We start from the raw sequence: 25,137 nt of genomic DNA, 5'->3' as shown, positions 1-25,137 counted from the left end.
AGTATGGGTGCCGAGGCAAAACATTTTTTCAAGGAGGAGAATGCTTGACAAGCCTTGTCAGACCACCTAGAAAAATCCGTCCCCTTTTTAGTCATGTCTGTGAGAGGCTTAACCATGGACGAGAAATTACGAATGAACTTCCGGTAATAATTAGCAAACCCCAGGAAACGTTGTAGTGCCTTAAGATTCTCTGGCCGATCCCACTCAAGAACTGCCCGCACTTTCCCAGGGTCCATACGAAAACCGGACGCTGAAACCAGGAAGTCTAAAAACTGGAGTTCCTGTACGGCGAACACACACTTTTCCCATTTGGCATACAGTTTATTATCCCGCAAGATCTGTAACACCTGCCTAACGTGCTCCTGATGAGACACCAGATCCGGCGAGTAAATTAAGATATCATCCAGATATATGACAACAAACTGTCCCACCAGGCGGCGAAAAATGTCATTAACAAAGTGTTGGAACACCGCCGGGGCATTAGTCAGACCGAATGGCATGACAAGGTTCTCATAATGCCCCTCCGGAGTGTTAAACGCCGTCTTCCACTCATCCCCCTCCTTCATCCTAATCAGATTGTACGCCCCCCTGAGATCCAACTTAGAGAACCATTTGGCGCCCACGATCTGATTAAAGAGATCGGGAATAAGTGGGAGCGGATACGGATCTCGGACCGTAATCCGATTAAGTTCACGGAAATCCAGGCAAGGGCGTAGGCCTCCATCTTTCTTCTTAACAAAGAAGAACCCTGCAGCCACCGGTGAAGATGAAGGTCTAATATGCCCCTTAGCCAGACTTTCTGAAATATAATCCTTCATGGCCTGCCTCTCAGGACCAGAAAGGTTATACAACCTAGCTTTAGGTAACTTGGCCTCAGGGAGCAGTTTTACAGAACAGTCATACTCGCGATGAGGAGGTAGTTCCTGACACCCTTTCTCCGAGAATACATCCTCAAAGTCCGCCAGAAATGGAGGTAAGACCCAAGGAGTAACCGCACCGATGACCGTGTTCATGCAGTTTTTATTACAGAATTTACTCCATTGGCTTATCTCTCTGGTTTGCCAATTAATAACCGGGTTATGCTTAGTTAACCAAGGAAGGCCCAACACTATAGGAGTGGGAAGACCCTCCAACACGTAGCAAGACAACAGTTCTTTATGTATCGCCCCCACTTGAAGTTTTATGTCATGCACAGCTTGCAAAAAACTTCCCTGACCGAGAGGCCTGGCATCGATCGAGAATATGGGGATGGGTTTAGCCAACTCACTCAATCGCATACCTTGAACCCGGGCAAACCGAGCATCAACCAGATTAGCCCCGGCCCCACTATCCAGAAGAACAGATATCCTCTCAGTTCTCGTACCCACCACCACCTCCGCCGGTACGAGAAACTGAGACGAACCTAGGGACGAAATACCTACTCCCAGATTGCCGTCCACCACACAACCTGGGATAAACAGTTTTCCGACGACTCTTCACTCTGCAAGGGACGGGATGGACACCCCCCAATAAAATGTCCCTTTCTCCCGCAGAAGAAACACCTTCCTGTCTTATGGCGCACCACCGGTCCCCTCCCCCGAAATGATGTCCCTCCTAATTGCATAGGCTCCTCTGGACTGACCAGGGGAACCACCATATGAGGGGACCTTGTAGGAGGTGGAGTCATCACAGGGGGTAGAGTTATCCCGCACCTCTCCCGAAGCCGTCTGTCAACGCGAATAGCAAGGGCCATAGCGGCTTCCAGTGACGCGGGAGAGTCATACTGTGCCAACACATCCTGTAATTTGTCAGATAAACCTTGACAAAACTGGCTCCTAAGAGCCGGGTCATTCCACTGGGTGTCCGTGGCCCACCTACGGAACTCCGAACAGAATTCCTCCGCCGGACGATCTCCCTGCTGGATCCTACGTAACTTAGACTCAGCAAGGGAGATCCGATCTGGGTCATCATATACGAGTCCCAGAGCAGCGAAAAACCTATCCACTGACTGGAGAGCCGGGGAGCCCGGGGGAAGAGAGAACGCCCAAGATTGTGGGTCCCCTTGTAGGAGCGAGATGACAATTCCCACCCTTTGTTCTTCACTCCCCGATGACCGAGGCCGCAGCCAAAAGTACAACTTGCATGCCTCCCGGAAAACAAAAAACTTGTCCCGCCCCCCAGTGAACCTGTCAGGGAGAGCTACTTTAGGTTCTGGTCCGGCTTGCTCCTGAGGATACAAAACCTTGGACCTAACGTCCGCCAGCTCCATGGACAAACTCTGCAACTGCCGAGCTAGACCGGCTACTGGATCCATGGTAGCTGGAGAAAAACTAAGTGGTCGGTGAAAATGTCACGCTGTCTCTGTATACTGGAGGTAGGGGGCCTAAGCTGACCCTAAGCTGGGGCCCTGACTAATCCCTCAACCAGGAGGTACTGTTAAAGGTACAGAGGTCCAGGCCGCCAGCGTAACCCCTACCTCCTGAGGATCCCTGCACCTAAGTAATCTAGTCCTGAGAAGGACCCCGATCACAACAAAAGGGGACAAGTAATAATATGCCCACACACAGTACTTAGACGAACGAGACAGTACAAGGGAAAAACCAAAACCACCTTGCATACAAAAACTACACAACTACAACAGAGGGAACACCAGCGGGAATGGAGATAAATGATAAAGCGAGGAAGGGAAAAAACTCTCCGAATACACTTATCTCTGAAACTCCAAATACCACGATCCGCTCTGTTAGTCTGCATGAAATGCTTTCACCGACACTTCCCTAACAGACCAGCAGGCATTTGAAGGAGTCTCACTACAGCAGCATTGATTGCAGCTGGGCGAGGCTGGACCTCGTCTAGCACAGAGAGAGAGAGAATTAACTCCCTCACTGCCGAAAAACACAAAGCACCAAAAAGTCAGCTGCGAGAAGTCAGGCTGTGTAATCGTGACGATCTTCGTGGCGACACACCCGTGACAATATCACACTAGTAACCATTACATATTACACTGGCAACACTGGTAACCATTAAATATCACACTGGTATTCATTATATATCACACTGATTACACTGGTAACCATTACATATCACACTGGTAACCAGTAGACAACACATTGGTAACACTGGTAACCATTACACATCACACTGGTAACACTGGTAACCATAACATATCAAACTGGTAACCCTTACATATCACACTGGTAACACTGGTAACCATTACACGTCACACTGGTAACACTGGTAGCCATTACATATCACATTGGTAACACTGGTAACCATTACATATCACACTGGTAACACTGGTAACCATTACATATCACACTGGTAACCATTACATATCATACTGGTGACACTGAAAACCATTACATATCACACTGGTAACCATTACACATCACACTGGTAACACTGGTAACCATTACATATCACACTGGTAACACTGGTAACCATTACATATCACACTGGTAACCATTACACATCACACTGGTAACACTGGTAACCATTACACATCACACTGGTAACACTGGTAACCATTACACATCACACTGGTAACACGTGTAACCATTACATATCACACTGGTAACCATTACATATAACACTGGTAACACTGGTAACCATTACATATCACACTGGTAACCATTACATATCACACCAGAAACCATTACATATCACACCAGAAACCATTACATATCACACTGGTAACATTGGAAACCATTACATTTCACACTGGAAACCATTACATATCACACTGGTAACCATTACATATCACATTGGTAACACTGGTAACCATTACATATCACAATGGTAACTATTACATATCACACTGGAAACCATTACATATCACACTGGTAACACTGGAAACCATTACATATCACACTGGTAACCATTACATATCACACTGGTAACCATTGCATTTCACACTGATAACACAGGTAACTATTACATATCACACTGGTAACATTGGAAACCATTACATATCACACTGGAAACCATTACATATCACACTGGTAACCATTACATATCACACTGGTAACACTGGTAACCATTACAGATCACACTGGTAACCATTACATATCACACTGGTAACACTGGAAACCATTACATATCACACTGGTAACCATTACATATCACATTGGTAACCATTACATATTATACTGGTAAGCATTACATATCGCACTGGTAACCATTAGACAGCACATTGGTAACACTGGTAACCATTACATATCACACTGGTAACCATTACATATCACACTGGTAACACTGGTAACCATTACATATCAGACTGGTTACCATTACATATCACACTGGAAACCATTACATATCACACTGGTAACCATTACATATCACACTGGTAACACTGGTAACCATTACATATCACACTGGAAACCATTACATATCACACTGGTAACACTGGAAACCATTACATATCACACTGGTAACACTGGTCACCATTACATATCAGACTGGTTACCATTAGATATCACACTGGTAACACTGGTAACCATTACATATCGCACTGGTAACCATTAGACAGCACATTGGTAACACTGGTAACAATTACACATCACACTGGTAACACTGGTAACCATAAGATATCACACTGGTAATCATTACATATCACACTGGTAACACTGGTAACCATTACATATCACACTGGTAACACTGGAAACCATTACACATCACACTGGTAACCATTACATATCACACTGGTAACACTGGAAACCATTACATATCACATTGGTAACCATTACATATTATACTGGTAAGCATTACATATCGCACTGGTAACCATTAGACAGCACATTGGTAACACTGGTAACCATTACACATCACACTGGTAACACTGGTAACCATTACACATCACACTGGTAACCATTACATATCACACTGGTAACACTGGAAACCATTACATATCACACTGGTAACTATTACATGTCACACACTGGTGAGGTCCCCTTACATATAAAATAATCTCTGGAGGCAGATTCTCTTGCAGATCAGTGTCCGGCCCATAGATCTTAATGGCTCATTTATATATAAGAAAAATGTGGATTTTTCTGTAATAAGACATCGGATATCAATTTATCATTTTATTAAGCTTCCTATGACTTACATGCCATATAGACGGCTTAGGAGGGTTCATTCTACTGACAGATTCCCTTTAAAAGAACAATAATAATATCAGGCAAATGCTAATTAAGCAATAACCCAATACAGCGTTAAAAGAGCACACTGGTACTTGTAACTCAAAACAGCTGGTAAACCACAGGTCGCTCACTCATCTCTACATAAAAGTAAACCACAGTTTTTTTGCACAATACACGAATGACATTTCAAGCATCATCTAAACTGTGCATTTACAAGAATAATGTGTGAGCAAAATGAAACTGGTGTGAAACATCTGCTACAGCTCAGTAATTCATTTACATGGCTCCAGGTATAAATACACAAACATATTTTCTCATTTTGAGGTATGCATTATATATTTATTACAAGACACTATTTTGACAATTTCCATTAATGTCAAATTTCTTTTTTTTAACTACAGATTGTCAGCCATAGCATCTATGCACAAAAGTTTCCATTCAAGTTTACACTGTTTTAGACCACGTTCACATGTTGAATATTTGGTCAGTTTTTTACCTCAGTATTCATAAGCCAAAACCAGGAGTGGAACAATCAGAGGAAAAGTATAATAGAAACACATCACCACTTCTGTATTTATCACCCACTCCTGGTTTTGGCTTACAAATACTGAGGTAAAATACTGACCAAATACTGAACGTGTGAATATAGCCTAAGACGCTGCATTTTTGAAGCAGCAAATATACGCAGCATCAAAAACACACCAAAAGCTCATTGTGGGAAAGTGCCTTTATCTTCCATTCTCCCGCTACTTTACTGCTAGCAAACCTAACTAGACCTACAGTATGTCTGGCTGTAAGGCAACCAGCTGCAGCAGGAGCTCTCCAACATGGTGCTGTATTTAATAGGAGATCAGAAGCTATACGCATGCCAATCACTAGTAGTGGTCTTGTTTCGTATACCTCTGAGGCTAATGATTGGCTGCAGCAGTCAGGTGGGACATGCTGGGCATCACGCTGCAACCAAAGCAGCTAACAAGGCTTGAGGAGAGGATCGGGGACATGGCACTGGGACACCAGAGATGCAATGGGTGATTATGTATCATTGACTTACTTTAGCAGTATTGCTGCATATGCGCAGATTTGTAATTAACTCAAACTGACTTATTCCTTTCCAACATTATGACATTCCATTCTATGCTTTATGGCCACATTATGAGATGATCCTTTTTATTCATCCATTCCTACATTGTACATTTTGTTACTATTATAGCACACACAGAATAATAATATGTAATATTCTAGTGGCTTACTGGGTTAATGCGCCTATTTAGTAAACAGGAGTTCATGAGTACAAATCCACACAGACCTTCTTTGACCAGAATGGTGACTGGTCTGCAAACCATGTCCTATGAGGAACGGTTGCAGGATTTGGGAATGTTTAGCTTGCAAAAAAGAAGACTGAGAGGAGACTTAATAGCTGTCTACAAATATGTCAAGGGCTGTCACATTGTAGAAGGATCATCTTTATTCTCATTTGCACAAGGAAAGACTAGAAGCAATGGGATGAAACTAAATGGGAGGAGACACAGATTAGATATTAGAAAAAACTTTTTGACAGTTAGGGTGATTAATGAGTGGAACAGGCTGCCACGAGAGGTGGTGAGTTCCCCTTCAATGGACGTCTTCAAACAGAGGCTGGACAGACATCTGTCTGAGATGATCTAGTGAATCCTGCTTTGAGCAGGGGGTTGGACCAGATGACCCAGGAGGTCCCTTCCAACTCTACCATTCTATGATTCTATGATTCTATGAATATACCAGGAGCATTAAATAATTCAGTGCATATCCAAAACTGGAAAAATGAGTGTATAATGAGGCATGTTAAGCACATCACTACTGTGACTCTCTAAAACGCATACCCTTTAAATCCTTAGGCTGGGTTCACATAGCGTTTGCCACTATGTTCAGAGTATCTTTCAGGACTTAAGTTACCCCCCGCAAAACTGAATTCGGCCTTATGCATATTGGAGGCAGGGAGTAAGAGGTAGTCAACTAAATCGTGCTGATCGCCGCCTCAACTAGGTTTATATATCCGAAAATGATGCACAATAGGCACAATGTGACTCCGTCTGCATCATTACAGTCCCATCGGCACATATGACAAAATCAGACTTAAGCCTCCACGGAGCCTATGGACGTATGCTAAAAAACTATGTGAACTCAGCCTTAAAGAGGTTGTCCACTGCTTTTACATTGATGCCCCATCCTTAGGCAGGGCATCAATGTCTGATCAGCTGTATCGGTGGCAGCCGCCGGTACTTACCTGCGGTGCTTGGCCGTCTACTTGTAGTGGCCAGGGCTTGTCACTGCACATCCGCTTCCATTTCAATCCAATAGGAGGTGGATGTGTAGCATCCTGCGGCAGCCACTACAAGTAGACGGCCAAGCTCCGCAAGGAAGCACTTCCGGCCGGCAGCCAACATCGCATCTAATAACAGCTGATCGGTGGGGATGCTGGGTTTCGGACCCCGGCCGATCAGACATTTATGACCTATCCTAAGGATAGACCATCAATATAATAGTAGTAGACAACCTCTTTAACCCTGCAGATTTCACTTTGCTGTTTGTCAGCTTTCGGTGTAACTTTTTGTCCTTGCTTTGTACTAAGTAATCCAACTTCCGTAGATCATATTAAAACTTATAATGCATTATTATAATGAAGCCATTATGTGTCTATTCTCAGAAAATTGTCTAATGAGAACAGAGGAGAAAGATTGCTAAAAGCTACATATTGTAGTATTCATTCCAAAGAGAAAAGGAGAAGCAAGGACAATATTTCTGGAAGTGAATATTGCTTGATGAAGGCATTACCTGCTTTTTCTCCATAAAACAAATGCTCAAGTAGATCCATGCAATACTAGTTCTGTGATAAGTAATAATGATGGGAATACTAAAAAAGTTTTGGGTACATACCGGTTTAGGGCAGTGCACATATCTCGCCAAGCTGATTATCAGATCGTGTGTAATGGGATCCACCAAGTTTCGAAAACTTGCATATCGGTACAGAACGTCATCTAATGATGTTGACTCCATGCCCAGATCCTACATCAGAAAGAGAAATAGTGAATAAATATAGATAGAGTTACAAAATGTGCATAGTGCAATGACGTGTTTTCTAAGATGGCACTTAGCATTTACAATGGTATGCGCACACATGCATCGAAGAAATCTGTCCCATACATTGGAATGAAGTTTGTAAAAGTCCTGTGGACACGCTGCGGAAATATATCCAGTCAGATGTAAGGAGAGGATTGTTAGCTGTAGAAATGTTATATAACTAACCTGCCATATGTGAATTCTTAGTATCCAACCCCCCCACACATTCCTTTCAAATAAGGCAATAGGCAGTGGTCATACTTAGGGCTTGGTTCTAAATAGAGTGGGGTCCTGGGCAAAATTAGATGTGGGACCTCAAATGCTGCCATCTAGTATCATCACACAGAAACATCTAGGGTGCATTTACACTATGCAATCCCAGAAAGCGAAAAACCTTAGGTCCCATGACTGTGATGTCACCGTCACCAAAGGTCGGTCTACACTTCTAACCTCAGAAAAAACACTAATAATGCAGAACTGGCATTATCAGTGCTGTTCATGGCTTGTAAAGTCTGGCCACCTTTTTAGTGATGGGGCCCTAGGAAACTGCATACTTACCAATCCCTTATGCTGGTCCAGGTCAGTGTACAACTTTGTGTTGTATAGACACCCATAGAGATGCATGGGACTTTTTTGTACCTCTGTATTTCTCATTGGATTCTGTACAGACTGTGGAATGCTCCATTGCGTATATTACTAAATTTCTTCCCATCATGCAACAGAGAAGCATATGGCACCTTATAGCTTCCTTCACATTTCTCAGTTGTGAGCATGAGACCTAAAATGCTGGACAGATTAATTTACTCTTTAGCACCCGTCCCTATTAAAAATGTTGGTAATAACTAGTAGTGATATTTTCTACTGTTTTAGTGCAGACATTGTTTCCATGAAACTTTTCGTTACAGAGGTAAGTACATTGAAATAAATCAAACCTATTTTTATAGATAAGCAACTGCTAATTATGCTTTTTCAGTTGTAGGTTAATATAAATATGAAATCATTCATTTTACTTACAGTTATATGAAAAAGTTTGGTCACCACTATTAATCTTAAGCTTAATGTTTTATAAAAATTGGTGTTTGTGCAACAGCTATTTCAGTTTGATATATGTAATAACTGTTGGACACAGTAATGTTTCTGCCTTGAAATTAGGTTTATTGTACTAACAGAAAATGTGCAATCTGCATTCAAACAAAATTTGACAGGTGCATAAGTATGGGCACCTCACCAGAAAAGTGACATTAATATTTAGTAGATCCTCCTTTTGCAAAAATAACAGCCTCTAGTCGCTTCCTGTAGCTTTTAATGAGTTCCTGGATCCTGGATGAAGGTATTTTTGACCATTCCTTTTTACAAAACAATTCCAGTTTAGTTAAGTTTGATGGTCGCCGAGCATGGACAGCCCTCTTCAAATGATCCCACAGATGTTCAATGATATTCAGGTCTGGGGACTGGGATGGCCATTCCAGAACATTGTAATTGTTCCTCTGCATGAATGCCTGAGTAGATTTGGAGCGGTGTTTTGGATCATTGTCTTGCTGAAAGATCCATCCCCTGCGTAACTTCAACTTTGTCACTGATTCTTGAACATTATTGTCAAGAATCTGCTGATACTGAGTGGAATCCATGCATCCCTCAACTTTAACAAGATTCCCGGTCCCGGCATTGGCCACACAGTCCCAAAGCATGATGGAACCTCCACCAAATTTTACTGTGGGTAGCAAGTGTTTTCTTGGAATGCTGAGTTTTTTTGCCGCCATGCATAACGCCTTTTTGTATGACCAAACAACTCAATCTTGGTTTCATCAGTCCACAGGACCTTCTTCCAAAAAGAAATTGGCTTCTTCAAATGTGCTTTTGTATACCTCAGCCGACTCTGTTTCTGGCGTGCTTGCAGAAACTTGCTTCTTTCGCATCACTCTCCCATACAGCTTCTCCTTGTGCAAAGTGCGTTGTATAGTTGACCGATGCACAGTGACACCATCTGCAGCAAGTTGATGCTGCAGCTCTCTGGAGGTGGTCTGAGGATTGTCCTTGACTGATCTCACCATTCTTCTTCTCTGCCTTTCTGATGTTTTTCTTGGCCTGCCACTTAACAAGAACTGTCCCTGTGTTCTTCCATTTCCTTACTATGTTCCTCACAGTGGAAACTGACAGGTTAAATCTCTGAGACAGCTTTTTGTATCCTTCCCCTGAACAATTATGTTGAATAATCATTGTTTTCAGATCACTTGACAGTTGTGTTGAGGAGCCCATGATGCCACTCTTCAGAGGAGATTCAAACAGGAGAACAACTTGCAAGTGGCCACTTTAAGTAGCTTTTCTCATGATTGCATACACCTGGCTATGAAGTTCAAAGCTCAATGAGGTTACAAAACCAAAAAAAGTGCTTTAGTAAATCAGTAAAAAGTAGGTAGGAGTATTTAAAACAAGAAAATGATAAGGGTGCCCATACTTATGCACCTGTCAAATTTTGTTTGAATGCAGATTGCACATTTTCTGCTAGTACAATAAACCTCATTTCAAGGCAGAAACATTACTGTGTCCAACAGTTATTACATATATCAAACTGAAATAGCTGTTGCAAAAACACCAATTTTTATAAAACATTAAGCTTAAGATTAATAGGGGTGCCCAAACTTTTTCATATAACTGTATGTACAGTTTGCAACCTTCTCCTTATTTTAGGTATATCTTATGTGATCTTGTCTTTTCCAGTAATACACGCTGGTTATGTGGTCAGTATTTAATTCTTTTTTATTTATTTTACTCACTTATCTAGCACTATTACATTCCACAGCACTTTATAGACATCATCATCACTGCCCCATTGGGCTCACAATCTAAATTCCCTATCAGTATGTTGTGACGACACAGCTTTTAATCTTATTTATCCAGATGTCTAAATTCAGTAAGCCAGGAGAAATACATTATTATCTTTATGTTGACTTTTGAATTTATGTGTTTTTCTTTGGTTGGTCAAGAAGAACAGACTATTATTTGTATAAGGCCACAGCCCCACTATCAGTATTCGGGCAGTATTTTTTCTCAGGAGTGGGAGACAAAACCAGGATAGAAAGAATCAGAGAAAAGGTATAATAGAAACAAGTGCACTAATTCTATATTTATCACCCACTCCTGGATTTGGCTCCCACTCCTGAGTAAAAAATACTGACTGAATACTGATAGTGGGGCCGTGGTCTCAGCCTGAAGGTTGACACTTGACTGTTATCTCTGGAGGACAGGGACTGAGGGTCATGGAACGATGATGTTTGCTAATATGCTGATTACATATTGAACCAGGCCAGCTAGTTTGTTGATCTACAGAGCAATGGAAGACAAACTATGCAAATTGATTAAATGCTCAAACAATGAGACATGAGTCCCTGCCATCTTCCCCCTGCCCTGTGAATGTTGAGAAAGACCTTTACAAAATCACAGAGAGACCCAGATTTGGATTCTACAGGATGCTAGCTTAAGGGACCACAGCTCTGGCTGGTGTAATACAGATCTGCTCCATTGACTATCACAGAACCCATGGATACATGGGGAAACCAGGTTGGAAAAATCAGGTCATCTGGTCACATGGAGATGTTTGGGGTAGAAAGGTTGGGACCCACTGGTCACCTGGAACCATGTATACGCTCAGAGAAAGCCAGATTGGGACCCACTGGTCACCTGGTTCCATGGATATGTTCGGAGAAGCCAGGTTGGGATCTTCGGGTCTCATGGCCACGTATCTCAATAAACTGTCAGCTTCCTAAGTTTGCCCCACTACCTCCTCTCTGTGGGTGCCCACCAAAAGTGGAGGGCCACTGGTTGAGATAACCTTGAAATCGCAGCTGCTCAAATCCCGGGGAGCCAGCGGAAGGGTGACACTGTAATTTTGCACCATCTTGGGTATTTGCTGCGACTGTTCTATAGGTTTATGGTCTGTTTGGTGGTTCAATAAAGTATTGCCAAACTGTTTTACCTTTTCCCTGTGTTGTCTGAGTAGTATTATGCCCATGGGAGACCCCCGTGTCTCCACATATGTCTTTGGAGTGTGTGAGGAAACTGGAACCACCATTTATCTCTTAACTGAATTCTCCATAAACAGCCCTTGAGGGATAGTCTAAATACACAATTACAATTGCTCATTTTGCCCTTCTACCCAGTTAATTCTTCCCTTTTCCATTAGGTCTATGACATCACATAACTAAAAACTCACTAGCTGAATCCTTCTAAGCTCTATGCAGAAAAAGGAAGTCTTTTTTCCCTGTATGAGCTATAAGTTACTGCAAAAAGTCCCTGGCAGGGGGAGGAGGAAACAGCTGAGTCAGGAGTTGATGATTCATGCAGAGAAAAGAGACTTGCTATTTTTACATAGAGCAAAGAAAAGAGAAAAATTAGCTGTGTAGAAGGGCAAAATGATCAACTGTAAGTACATAGTGCTATATAATATGATTACTGCAACATATTAAGAGCATAAACACTTTGAAGGGAGGAGTGCTTCTTTAACTACACATCAATTATAGTGAGAACATAAAAATGTGAGTGGCCAACGCATAGTGAGATCAAGGAGTCGTGCATCATCGTCTAAAATTATTGTACATTCATTTTTATAAACTATTCATACAGCAATATGTGATATAGCTAACATTCCGTGCAAACTTCTGCTGGACCTCCATCGTCTTCTTATTACCGGTAGATCTCAGCCATAAAGTGTATAGCATTGTCATGGAGAACACTTCCAACCACTAGTTATTTTTTATTTTCAATAAAAATATTTAAAAATATTAAATTATCCTTATAAATATCTCTGGACTTATTGACTATGAGTGACCATTATTATTCGCAGGGCTAAATGTATTATGGTAGAAGTTAAGAGGAGACATGTTCAGCAGTAAAATATTGACTTAAAGTTTTTTCATATAAATGAGTAAATTGCCTGTTCAGAGAGGAAATGGACTTGAACTCTATAGCGCCACCTATTGGAAGCAGCAATCCTACAAGTCACTATTGACCATTTAATGAGCCTTGCAATATGACTTAGGATAAAAGCCAAATCAGAATCACAATTTGCAGACACAGTGTTTCACGGTACTGCCCCTCGTCAGTGCAAAGTATGAGAAATGATTTGGCTAGGTGAGAGGCTCTGGACTGAGGTCTAAGGGGAGCTGGTATGTCACTCTCCACAAGGAGAAATGTTACACTATAGACCTCAGTCCAGAGCATATTACATTTCCCAGAGGAGCATTGCACGGTGAATACGCCTCCTTACATTGGCATGCCAGAGCTGGTATGTCACTCTCCACAAGGAGAAACGTTACCCCTTAGACTTCATATAAATTATATATTTATACAGTTTCTTATGGTAATACAAAAATCCTTGTTCTATACTCTAAAGCAGAGGTAACTACTACAGAGGTTGAGTTTTATTTTAGAAATGTTAAAGGGAAATTATCCAACTTTATTTTTAAAAACAGCTGCAAAAGTGAGAAAACTAAAAAAGAAACACTATTCATCTCCATAAATCCAGCGCTGGTCCTCCAGTGGATGTTCTGGTCAATCAACGATTTAACTCATGAAGCCAGTAATATGGTTACTTTTAATTTTCTACTGTACCAGCTTGCTGTCCACGTCACCTCATCTTAGGCTGCAGTGGTCCTGTGACATGAGAACGGACATTATCATCTCTGTTCTCAAGAAAGGAGGGATTTTTAATTTTATCATTTATTGCCTGTTGCCTAGGAAAGGAGCGCAGTGATTATAAGTTATTTTCTAAACAATTTGAAAGTAAAGTTGAGAAAAAAAGATTTGCAGGATCCTGGTGTAGCAGCCACATTGGTAATCCGTGGCCACCGGAACAGAGCCCTGCAAACATTCTCTTACCTATCGGCATCTTTGGCTGTCATCATGGTGGCATAAGAAGCACGCATGATGTTGTGCCACGTCTACTAATCAGGAGATGATGATGACTGATAGAATTTGATTAGCAGGGTACTGGTCCGGCGGCCATGGACTACCAGGGTCCCGCAAATTCTTTTATTGGCTAGCAACATGCAATCTGTGTTCCTCTCAGGCCGCAAAGGGAAAGCTGCCTCTACTTGCAGCACTGGAGAACACACAGTTCTGAGGAACAGCTCAGTGATGTTGTGTTCTGAACAGTCAATCAATCAGGAACACACCGCCCCCCGGGCAAGCAGGAAGCCAGGAGACTGAGGATCGATGTGCTCCAGAAGATTGATGATTGATGAAAACCACTTTAATATGACATGTCTGCTTATGGGCATATATGATAAGTCTATGAGTTACTGTTGCAAGTCCTTTTCTGTGGACTTCTATCACCCATCTGTGGGTGAACTGTAGTTGGCACTATTATGGTGGTATTTTACCAAGTAAAAGCTCAACCTCATCATCTCATCATAGACTCATGTGCCTCATGTACATGTCAATCTTTTTCAACTCCAAAAAGAGATAATCACTAACCTACTTTCCAGTTATTACACTTACTAAGCCATTCAAAGGTCACTATTCACTATTCCTGGTCACCTCAGATTGCAAACATGTATAAGGGTGATGGCACAGCACTGAAAGGCAAAATTTAATATGCTGGCAGAAGGGCATTAAGTTTGTAAGAGTGGAGAAATATTATTCTAAAAAATCTCAACAACTGCGAGTACGAAATGCACATTAAAAGGGAACATGCCAGGTGATTCATACTACCCAATACTTTGACGATCCAGACTAGTTCGGCTTCTCCCCGGCCGGCTCGTTCCAGCGCTGCTGCAGGTGATTGACAGGTCACTTTTGCATGTACATAGGATCTTCAAAGTATATTCTCTCTGAAATGCTCCAGAATGTCAAAGAAATTTAAAGGGGTTGTCCGGTCCAAATCAATAAATCTGCAGTCACTCTGTGTGATTGCAGACTTATGAATCCCTCCAGCGAAGGCACTGTGTGATTGCAGACTTATGAATCCCCCCAGCGCGGGCACTGTGTGCTGTGGGGATTCGCCAGTTTCTGAGTGGGGACCGGAGGGTATGTATGAGTTATACATACTCCCGGCCAGTGGGTGCAGCCTTGCTTCCATACACTTATGAAGCGAGGCTGCGCCTTCTAGTCGGCCACTCCCACTGGCTGGTCAATTCACTAGACTAGACCACTAGACGGGCTCTGGCCGGGAGTATGTATAAATCATACATACCCTCCAGTCCTGGGTCAGAAACCGTATCCCCGTAGAGCGAAGAGTGACTGCAGACTTACCAATTTGGAACGGACAACTCCTTTAAGCCTGGCTGCAATCATGCAGCCAGGCTACGATTCATGCTGCATGTGGTTTGGGCATCATGAATTGCCTGACAGGTTCCCTATAGTCCAGTGATATTCAGACAATATGCCGATGTAGTACATGCCTATATACTATCTGTTGTGTATATTTGTGTACAGACAAGAGTAAATGGCCAAAAATGGAAATGCAGCCAAGGAAAGCAGCTGGAAAGCTGCTTACACTATAATAATGGCCGTGTCATTATCATTTGCTTTGTCATTTATTTTCCATTTTCCACCTGACATAAAGCAATACCACAGCTGTAATGGAGAAATAAGCCCGTAGAAATTCTGGAGCGCCAACGTGATCCATAATAAATAACCACAACCCTTCACAAGAATCAGGTTTCTGACAGATTTGTGCATGGCAGATAACATAAGCTAACCTTTGAAAATGTCACGTTATTAAGTCTTCCATGCATGACACGAGGTAAAGCAACATGTCCAAATAATGGCTCAAGTTCTCCTGTTGTGGGAAAATTGCATGTTTGTGTGTATGAAGTATTGAAAGATTCATATTTTACATACTTACAGTTACAAAGGTTGGCAGATGACAAATGTCCATGAAGTTCATGGACATTTATCATCTGTCCATCAGATGATCTTGGTGACATAACAGTTCAATCACACGAAGGCTAAGCAAAATTTCCTTAGTAAATGGGGCCAAAAAAGCCTTCCTGACCCCACAAGGGATGTAGACAATTTGTCTGGATTACGTTGGCTCAGAGGAAAAGTATAATAGAAACACGTCACCACTTCAGTATTTATCACCCACTCCTGGTTTTGGTTTACAAATACTGATGTGAAATACTGAATGTGTGAATGTGCCTTCAAAGTGAGAATAATAACCAAACCACTCAAGATGTACAAAAATAAATTTCTGGCATTTCCAAAAAATATCAGTGAACAGTATAGACCCCGTTCTTTTCAATAACAATCATAAACTCCATCCATGGAGTCTGTCAGTTTCTTAATCTGTTGACGATCAACTTTTTGGGCAGCACCGATCACAGTCCAAGACACTGACCAGAGAGCTGGCTGTTTTCCTTCAGCATAAATCTCCTGTTTAAGAAGGGCTCACATGTCCTCAATAGGGTTAGGTCAGGTGAGGAAGGGGCCAAGTCATTATTATTTAATCTTTAAGGTTTTAACTGGCAGCTGGGCAATGGAGACTTTGATGCTATGATGGAGAATTGTCCTACATAAAAATTATGGTTTTCTTGAAAGGCACAGACTTTTTCCTGTATCACTGCTTGAAGAAAGTGTCTTCTAAAAACTGGTGGAAGGTTTGGGAGTCGATTTTTTTCATCCAAGTGCAATTCCACGTGCGGTGAAATTGCAAAGAAAGTGCAATTCCACAATTGTTTTTTGGGTTTTTTATTTACCATGCCCACTATATGGTAAAACTAACCTATAATGATGAATGAATATGATTCCCCAGGTCAGTACAAGTACACAGATACCAAAGAAGTATAGTTTATTTTTTATTTAAGTGGTGAAAAAAAATTCCAAAATTTGTATGAAAAAATGTTTTTGTGTCTGTTGCCATTTTCTGAGATCCATGACGTTTCCATTTTTAGGGATCTTGAGCTGTGTGATGGCACCCTGATGTATTTATTGATACCATTTTGGGGTAAATATGATGTTTTTATCGCCTTTTATTACTTTTGCTTGCAATATTGCGGTGCCAAAAAAAGGTAATTCTGGTGTTTAAAAATTTCTGAAGACAGATTTTTCAGTTTTGATGTTTCTATTTCTGTATCTTGTTCAGTGGTGGTTGGGCTTCAGCCTCCTTATCTCGGCCACGTCTCTGAGCATTGAACACATTATACTTTTGGGCCTCCAGGGAGGTGGCAGGTCTGGAATATGACAGCACTGGAGGATAATGGTTTCCTGGTCGCTTCACGTTTGATTCTTCTCAAATCTTTGTCAATTAATGTGTCTTTTTTTCTTAACTTTTTTTGTGACCCTATTGACTAACTGCAATAGGCCTTTTGATGATTCTGTAATCAATATTTATAGCAACTTCAAGAATGCTGCATCCTCCATATGACTTCTAACAATTTTTGACTTTTCGGAATCAATTACATTTTTTTGCCCCATTTTGCCTGAAGAAAATAAGCTGCCTAATAATTCTGCACACCTTGATAAATGGTATTGATATCCATAGGCCACATCGTCCCTTATTACACAGAGACACATATCACCTTGCCATACTTAAAACAAAAAAAATAAAGTTAATATAGCTTGGAGTTGTCAAATATGTATAAAGATGTTAATATGGTCAAAATACTCACTTGCCTAATAATTGTGAACACAGTGAATAATACATAAATCATATCTGACAACCCTCACAGAATATCCAAAGCTCCCAGAAACAGGGAGACTTCTTAAGACCCCAGAAAGTGATGGCAAATCTCTCAAGTGGCTCAGAAGCCTACCATAATCTCCTGGTAATGTTTGAAAGTTTACTTGTGTACATGGTCTCCGACAAGACCTTATCAAAGATTTAGGGCAAGCATAGCAAAAAGCTATGAGGGATGAGGGGAGCCATATATACCATGTTGAGGGATGAGGGGGGCCATACATACCAGGATGAGGGATGAATGGGGCCATACATACCATGATGAAGGGTGCAATATATACCAGGAAGACGGATGAGGGGGGCCATGCATACCGGGATGGGCTAGATAGATAACAACTAAATGTACAGGGAAGTGAGATCTTACCACAGTTAACTAGGGGTTGTCTAAACACCCTACTTTTGAGTTAGTAAAAATCTAATTTATTTTCACAAGCAACTGTTACAATAAATAAAGTGACATACAAAGTGAGTGAGTATCTCAAGAATACCAAATCAAAATATTACATGACTACATACTAACAAAGTAACATGGAAATGGCTCATTTTTGGAGTATCCCTACAACAGGATGAATGAAGGCTAAGTGCAAGCACTGGTAGATCTACAAAATAATAGAATTCTGTACATATCGTCAGTAAATTCAGGAAATTTATCTTCTCCCTGGGTAACATAAGTAATTCAGTACATTTCAGACTGATGTAGTAACATTTCAATAGGGAATAGCAAACCTTCATGTTTCTGAGTCTACTTTTCTTGAGGGAACTTTCAAATGAGTAGGTGCAGTAACCCTGCAGTCCCCAACAGATTGCTAGAACCCAAAGCAATGATCCCTTGTGTAATACTATAAAACAGCACAAAAAGCATGTACTATTCATGCTTCTCCTTATAACTTAATTCTTTCCCACAGACACCTGTGAAGTGACTGGAATAGTTATTCTCTCGAATAGAAATCCCAGATGTTCAATTTTATTTTTTTTAAGACTAGTCTAAGCAAGAGAGGAGTTACAGGGAAAATACGATTTTCTTTACAAGTAATACAAAATCATTTTCCAAAATTGATTTTTTCTTTATATATAAAATAATTGAAAACAATTTAATAACAGTTTTACCCAAATGGTGCAATTTTATTGAGACATTATCAGAGCAAGAAGGAATACTGAATGTGTAAAAGATGTGCAATTTATCAGACAAGTGCAATAAGAATGTAAAAATTTCTAGGTGACTTCTGTGTCTTGTTACATTACCAAAGGCCACAGATGAGCATATCTTTATTATTCTTGGGTCTGGCTCTTGGTAGGGGAGCTCTAATAGTTAAAACCCATCATCCTAATTATCATTAATAGTATGGATCCGTGCAGGGCTCTCCTCAGACACCAGCTTAAAGGTGGCAATACACATTAGATGAATGTTGGCAAATCTGCAGATTCAGGCACATGGGCCAACCATCGTGTGTAGAGGTGTCTTGACTTTAACCCAGGCATGTTGGATTTCAACATGCCCTAACCTTTTATTCTGATGGTAAATTACTCATCTCCAGAGATGTTTGGCACCAACTTAAACCTCTCTCTCCACTGAGGATGGAAGCTTGGACAAATCAAGCATGGAAGGGCTTAGAAGAAACAAGCATTAACCTGACAGCTATCAATATCTCCTTTATGTATACCCTGTTGCAGGATAGAGCCAAAAAGTCAACATGGTTTGTCAAAAAATTTATTTTTGCAAATGTTTTGCTGGACTGAATAGAGCAGAAGTCTCCAATCTCATCCAGAGACTATTCAGGGCTTGAGCTGTTTAGGCTGTTCAGGCTCATTAGGAGTCACCTGAGGAAGCTCCTTTAAACAAGCTGTTGCACCAGTCTCCACTACTGCAACAAGCTGTCATTCCCTACCGGCAGCACTGACAGTGGAGGGGGCAGCTACACCTCTCGTAGGCCATCATTGCCAAGAAATATACCGTACTCCCTATACTATGCATTAAATTGAATTGAGCTCTTATTAACCCTGCATAGTTCCCGTTTAATCAACTTTTTATTTTTGGGATGCCCATCTGGAATTGACCCTGTCCGAGCTTTCCTTTTGTCTTAGTTCTATCACTTCTGCTCCAGGACCGGTGCCGTCTGCATCTGTCATCAGGTGCTGCCATATTCATTCTGCTGGTGATGGAGGAAATATCGGGTCCAAAAGATCTTGGCGGCATAGGCTCTGTCCAGCCACTGAGTCTGGGGTGGCCGGGACCTTTAGTGCTGTCCAGTCTGGCAGTATTGGTGTGTGATGTCCAATTGGAGTAATCAGCTCCCTGCTTTGACCAATGAGACAGCACCGCACTTGGTTTAGGGGAGGAAAATAGAAAAAGAATTGAAGCAAAAAATGTGATCATAACACAATGTTATGGGGAGGATCTGCTGCTGATACAGTACAGAATTGGGGCACAATACCCCTATAACAAAAATCCACCATCCTGGTATATATGGCCCCCCATTATATGATCCCCATCCAGGTATATGTGATCCCCATACCGGTATACATGGTCTCCCATCCACATCCTGGAATACATGGTCCCCCATCCACATCCTGGAATACATGGTCCCCCATCCTGGTATACATGGTCCTCCATCCTGGTATACATGGACCCCCATCATGCTATACATGGACCCCCATCATGCTACACACATAAAAAATAAACAATTATACTCACCTTCCTTCCCTCCGCTCCCTCGCAGGGCTGCGTTCTGTTCTGATGCCAGCAGCTGATTTTAGCGTGTTAGCAGCGCATAACGTCATTGCTATGCGCACTCACATGCCGAGGTCAGCTCCCCATGCCCGGGACTATGTTCGTGTGGAGCAATGAATATTCATTTTCTTTATTAGCGGGCACACTGTTAGCCGCAGCCGCTGATTCCTGCAGCGACTGGCGATCACGTGTGTCCACTATTAAAGAGAATAAATATTCACTGCTCCTCACGCCCATAGTCCCGCCCACCTTTCGGCTCTGGCTTCAGTGCATAGAGGTAGGAGGGACTATGGACGTGAGAAGAAGTGAATATTCATTTTTTTTTAACAGCGGGCACAGTGTTAGCTGCAGGAGCCGGCTCCTGCCTCCTGTGACCTGGTCCTCTGCTGCTGCCGCTCCCCCTCCCTCACCATCCACAGCTGGACTCAGAGGTGTAGCTAGGGTTTTGGTTCAGGGGGGCGAAACTTCTGAGTGGGCCCCTAACCATGTAACCCTGATTACAACTATGGTGGCGCAACCAGATAGCGGATGTAAGAGAACCTCAGCAGATGACCGTGCTGTTACTGAAAATAATCTCTATACAAAGACCAGCACTAATACTACCGCCATATGGTGACATATATTGATAGATGCCAGTCCTGCGGAACATATAAGAGATCACAGCACAGTTATATATAGTGACTTATAGCTGATGTTCTTTCTGATTAAATTGTTCATCTTTCCAGTCTTTTCCATCTGGCCCAGACCGACACGACAACTTCTCCATCCAGGACTCATCTGCAGAGATAACAACAAAGACACATTTGACTCCTTACATTTCAGGCACCGTCCCCATCTATTCCCAACCTGCACAAACTCCTCATCCTGCTGATACCCCAATACTGAGCCGCTGCCGTATGTGTCCCTATTACTGAACCTACTGTGTGCCCTCTAGATGGTAAAACAACCCTCTAGAATATAGTAATGCCATGTGCAAGTGCCCTAGAAAACAGTGCCCACATTGTGCCCCATATAAAGTAATAATGCCCTCTGTGTGCCCCTCTGACAGTCATAATAACCTAAGTTCTCCTAAAATGATAACTGCTCACTTAACATTAAAAAATGTCTTGAGTCTCCCCCCATGTACAGCTCCCCTATACACAGTATGATGCTCTGCTATACACTTTATAATGCTCCCTCAATGTATAGTACCCCACACAGTATACTGACCCCTTAGTAGCCTCCAAACTGCACAAAGACCCTACATTATTTCCCACACTGTATGATGGCCCCCACATTATCTCCCACATTGTATGATGGCCCCCACACTGTGCAAATACCCCACATTATCCCCCACACTGTATGACCCCAACTGTAATCCCCACACTGTATAAATAGCCTACATATAGTATAATGCACCAGATAGTTCTTCATATAGTATAATCTCCTCATAGGCAGAGTCCGTAGCATAATCCTCCCATAGGCAGCTTGTAGCATAATCCCCCCCCATAGGCAGTCTGTAGAATAATCCCCACCCATAGGCAGTCTGTAGAATAATCCCCCCCATAGGCAGTCTGTAGCATAATAGCCCCGCATAGGCAGTCTGTAGCATAATCCCCCCATAGGCAGTCTGTAGCATAATCCCCCCCATAGGCAGTCTGTAGCATAATCCTCCCCCATAGGCAGTCTGTAGCATAATCCCCCCATAGCCAGTTTGTAGCATAATCTCCTCCCCGCATAGGCAGTCTGTAGCATAACCCCTCCCATAGGCAGTCTGTAGTATAATCCCCCCCCATAGGCAGTCTGTAGTATAATCTCCTCCCCCACATAGGCAGTCTGTAGCATAATCTCCCCCCCATAGGCAGTCTGTAGTATAATCTACTCCCCCCAATAGGCAGTCTGTAGCATAATCTCCCCCCCATAGCCAGTCAGTAGCATAATCCCCCCCCCATAGGCAGTTTGTAGTATAATATCCCCCCTCATAGGTAGTCTGCAGTATAATCTCCTCTCCCCCATAAGCAAAGTATGTAGAATAATACCCCCCCCCCAATAAGAAAAATAAATAAATAAACACAGTACTCGCCTCTCCTACTCTTTCCCTCGCTGCTCCGGGCGCCAGGTGATGACATCATTGACATCAGACGCAGAGGGGGGACTGATGGGAGAGCGAGCGTCTCGCTCCTTCTCTCATCAGTTAACTTGCAGCGGTGACTGGCGAGGGAGCCCAATGCTGGCATTGGGCCCCCCCCCCCTCCTGCTCAAGGGCTGCATACCAGACGCCGGTCAGTGCAGGGACATCCAGTCTCCCTGCTCTGACCGGAATGTGTAACATACCTGGCGGCGTTCTTGCATAGGGCAACATCTCCCACTATGCAAGATCGCAAACTTGATCATCAGTCCAGTCTGCTAGCCTGGCTTCTTTCCATGCTGTCTGTTTGTCTCTGTTCTGGCTGCTTAGGGCCCGGTTACTTCCTGTTTCTTGTAGCTGCTGTGGGCACACCCCTAATGCGTCCTCAGCCTATTGCTGTCTGTCACTGGAAATTTAAACCAGCTTCACCTGGAAGCTGATGCCTGAGCAACGCTATCATTCAGTATACTCTTTGACTCTGAATATGCCAGGTCCTGTTCTGTTCTTGTCTGTTTCTGCCACTCTGGGGACTGTATTCCCAGACTGGCTCCTGTATCTCTTTCAGTAGCAGTTCCTGTCTGAACTGTATCCTAGCCTGTTCGTCCCGCCTTCTAGGGGCCGCATACCTAGATCTGTTGTCTGTGTTTTCTTGCCTGTCTGTCCGCCTTCCTGGAGGCTGCATTTCCAGGCCAGTCTGAACACGCTCCTAGCCTGTTCGTTCCGCCTTTTCTAGGGGCCGCATACCCAAACTTACTCCTGTATCTCGCTGCAGAGTCAGTTTCTGTCTGAACACTCAGTTCCTGTCTGAACACTCTCCTAACCTGTTACCGGTCTTTCTCTATGTCCGTACCTTCCCTTTTTCTGCAGAGTCTGAACCTGCACCTAACTCCTACTCGCTGTCGCTGTACTTCCGTTTGGGAGTTTAGAGTCCACTCGCTACTTCATTGCAAGTATCCTGTGTGTATCTGGTTTTGCCTTTCCCTTCCTGTCTGTTCCGTGTGAACAGAGCCCTGTCCCCTCTGCTCTGCCTTGCTCATCGCTCCGGCGGTTCTTGCCTGCTCTGCCTTGCTCACCACTCCAGCGGTTCTTGCCTGCTCTGCCTTGCTCTCCACTCTGGCGGTTCTTGCCCGCTATGCCTTGCTCTCCGCTCCGGCGGTTTCTGCCCGCTCTGCCTTGCTCACCGCTCCAGGCGGTCTCGCTCTGCTCTGCCTTTGCTCACCGCTCCAGGCGGTCTCGCTCTGCTCTGCCTTTGCTCACCGCTCCAGGCGGTCTCGCTCTGCTCTGCCTTTGCTCACCGCTACAGGCGATCTCGCTCTGCTCTGCCTTTGCTCACCGCTCCAGGCGGTCTCGCTCTGCTCTGCCTTTGCTCACCGCTCCAGGTGGTCTCGCTCTGCTCTGCCTTTGCTCACCGCTCCAGGCGGTCTCGCTCTGCTCTGCCTTTGCTCACAGCTCCAGGAGGCCTCTCCCTGCTCTGCCTTTGCCCACCGCTCCAAGCGGTCTCGCCCTGCTCTGCTCTTGCTCACCGCTTCGGCGGTCTCGCCTGCTCTGCTCTTGCTCACCGCTCCGGCGGCCTCACCCTGCTCTGCTCTTGTTCACCGCTCCAGCGGGCTCGCCCTGCTCTGCTCTTGTTCACCGCTCCGGTGGTCTCGCTCTGCTCTGCTTGTCTACCGCATCTGCGGTTCTGTTCCTGATTCCCAGTCTGTACTGGACCTTATCCAGTCCAGTAAAGGCGTGCTGTGCTACTGGCTGGACTATAAGATACTATAAGATAAGGTACCTCCAGACTATAAGAAGGAAAAAAGTGCGTCTTATAGTCTGAAAAATACAGTAATTTTGTACTGTTTTTGCTTAGCTGTACATGAAGATAAGGTAGTTGCAGCCAGTATTAATTCAAATCCACTATGTGGAATAGAAAGTCAACCATCTATCTCAGAAAATGGTGATCCAGAGAGATAATTGACCCTCGAGTTGTAACAACCCCAAACCAGAACATGAGCAACAGTGCTTTTGTGGGAATTCAGATAGTAGCAGTGTAGGTTAATACATTCTTTGTACAGCAATCTAAAATATGTTGGCACTAAATAAATAACAGATAACATATAAATAAATGAATACTAGAACAACAGCGATGTGTGCAGGTCTCTTTCTCTTAATGCATAAAACATGGAATATAAATATGATACATTCTTATATCTCTAGTATTTCTTACAGTCGTTGGATAAACATCGTTGGATATAATTATTACATAATTAGACGTGCTTTAATACATCAAACAGGGGAAGGCGAAATACACATTGTAGCACCAGGACTCCATAGATAATTTGTTTTCACTGATTTCCCTTGTTTTTTTAGGAGCAATAAATGCAAAGTACCGTAGAATGTAACACGGAGACACTTATTGTCAGATCTT

The 25,137-nt window shown here is 43.0% G+C and overlaps 1 protein-coding gene across 1 annotated transcript in view; it reads right to left on the bottom strand.

The window, feature by feature from the left end:
- Positions 1 to 25,137, bottom strand: part of LRRC75A (leucine rich repeat containing 75A) — a 521,438-nt gene that overhangs the window by 373,673 nt on the left and 122,628 nt on the right. Inside the window, exon 2 of the mRNA XM_073667844.1 lies at positions 8,034 to 8,162. Coding sequence (XP_073523945.1) covers positions 8,034 to 8,162 — 129 coding nt within the window. The remainder of the gene's footprint in view (positions 1 to 8,033; positions 8,163 to 25,137) is intronic.

Source organism: Phyllobates terribilis, unplaced genomic scaffold (assembly GCF_046119375.1).
Source record: "Phyllobates terribilis strain yellow unplaced genomic scaffold, ASM4611937v1 Scaffold_2__4_contigs__length_985480577, whole genome shotgun sequence".
In the NCBI taxonomy this organism is placed as follows: Eukaryota; Metazoa; Chordata; class Amphibia; order Anura; family Dendrobatidae; genus Phyllobates; species Phyllobates terribilis.
Note: the sequence above shows the minus strand (reverse complement) of the source record. Positions and strands in the feature narration are given on the sequence as shown.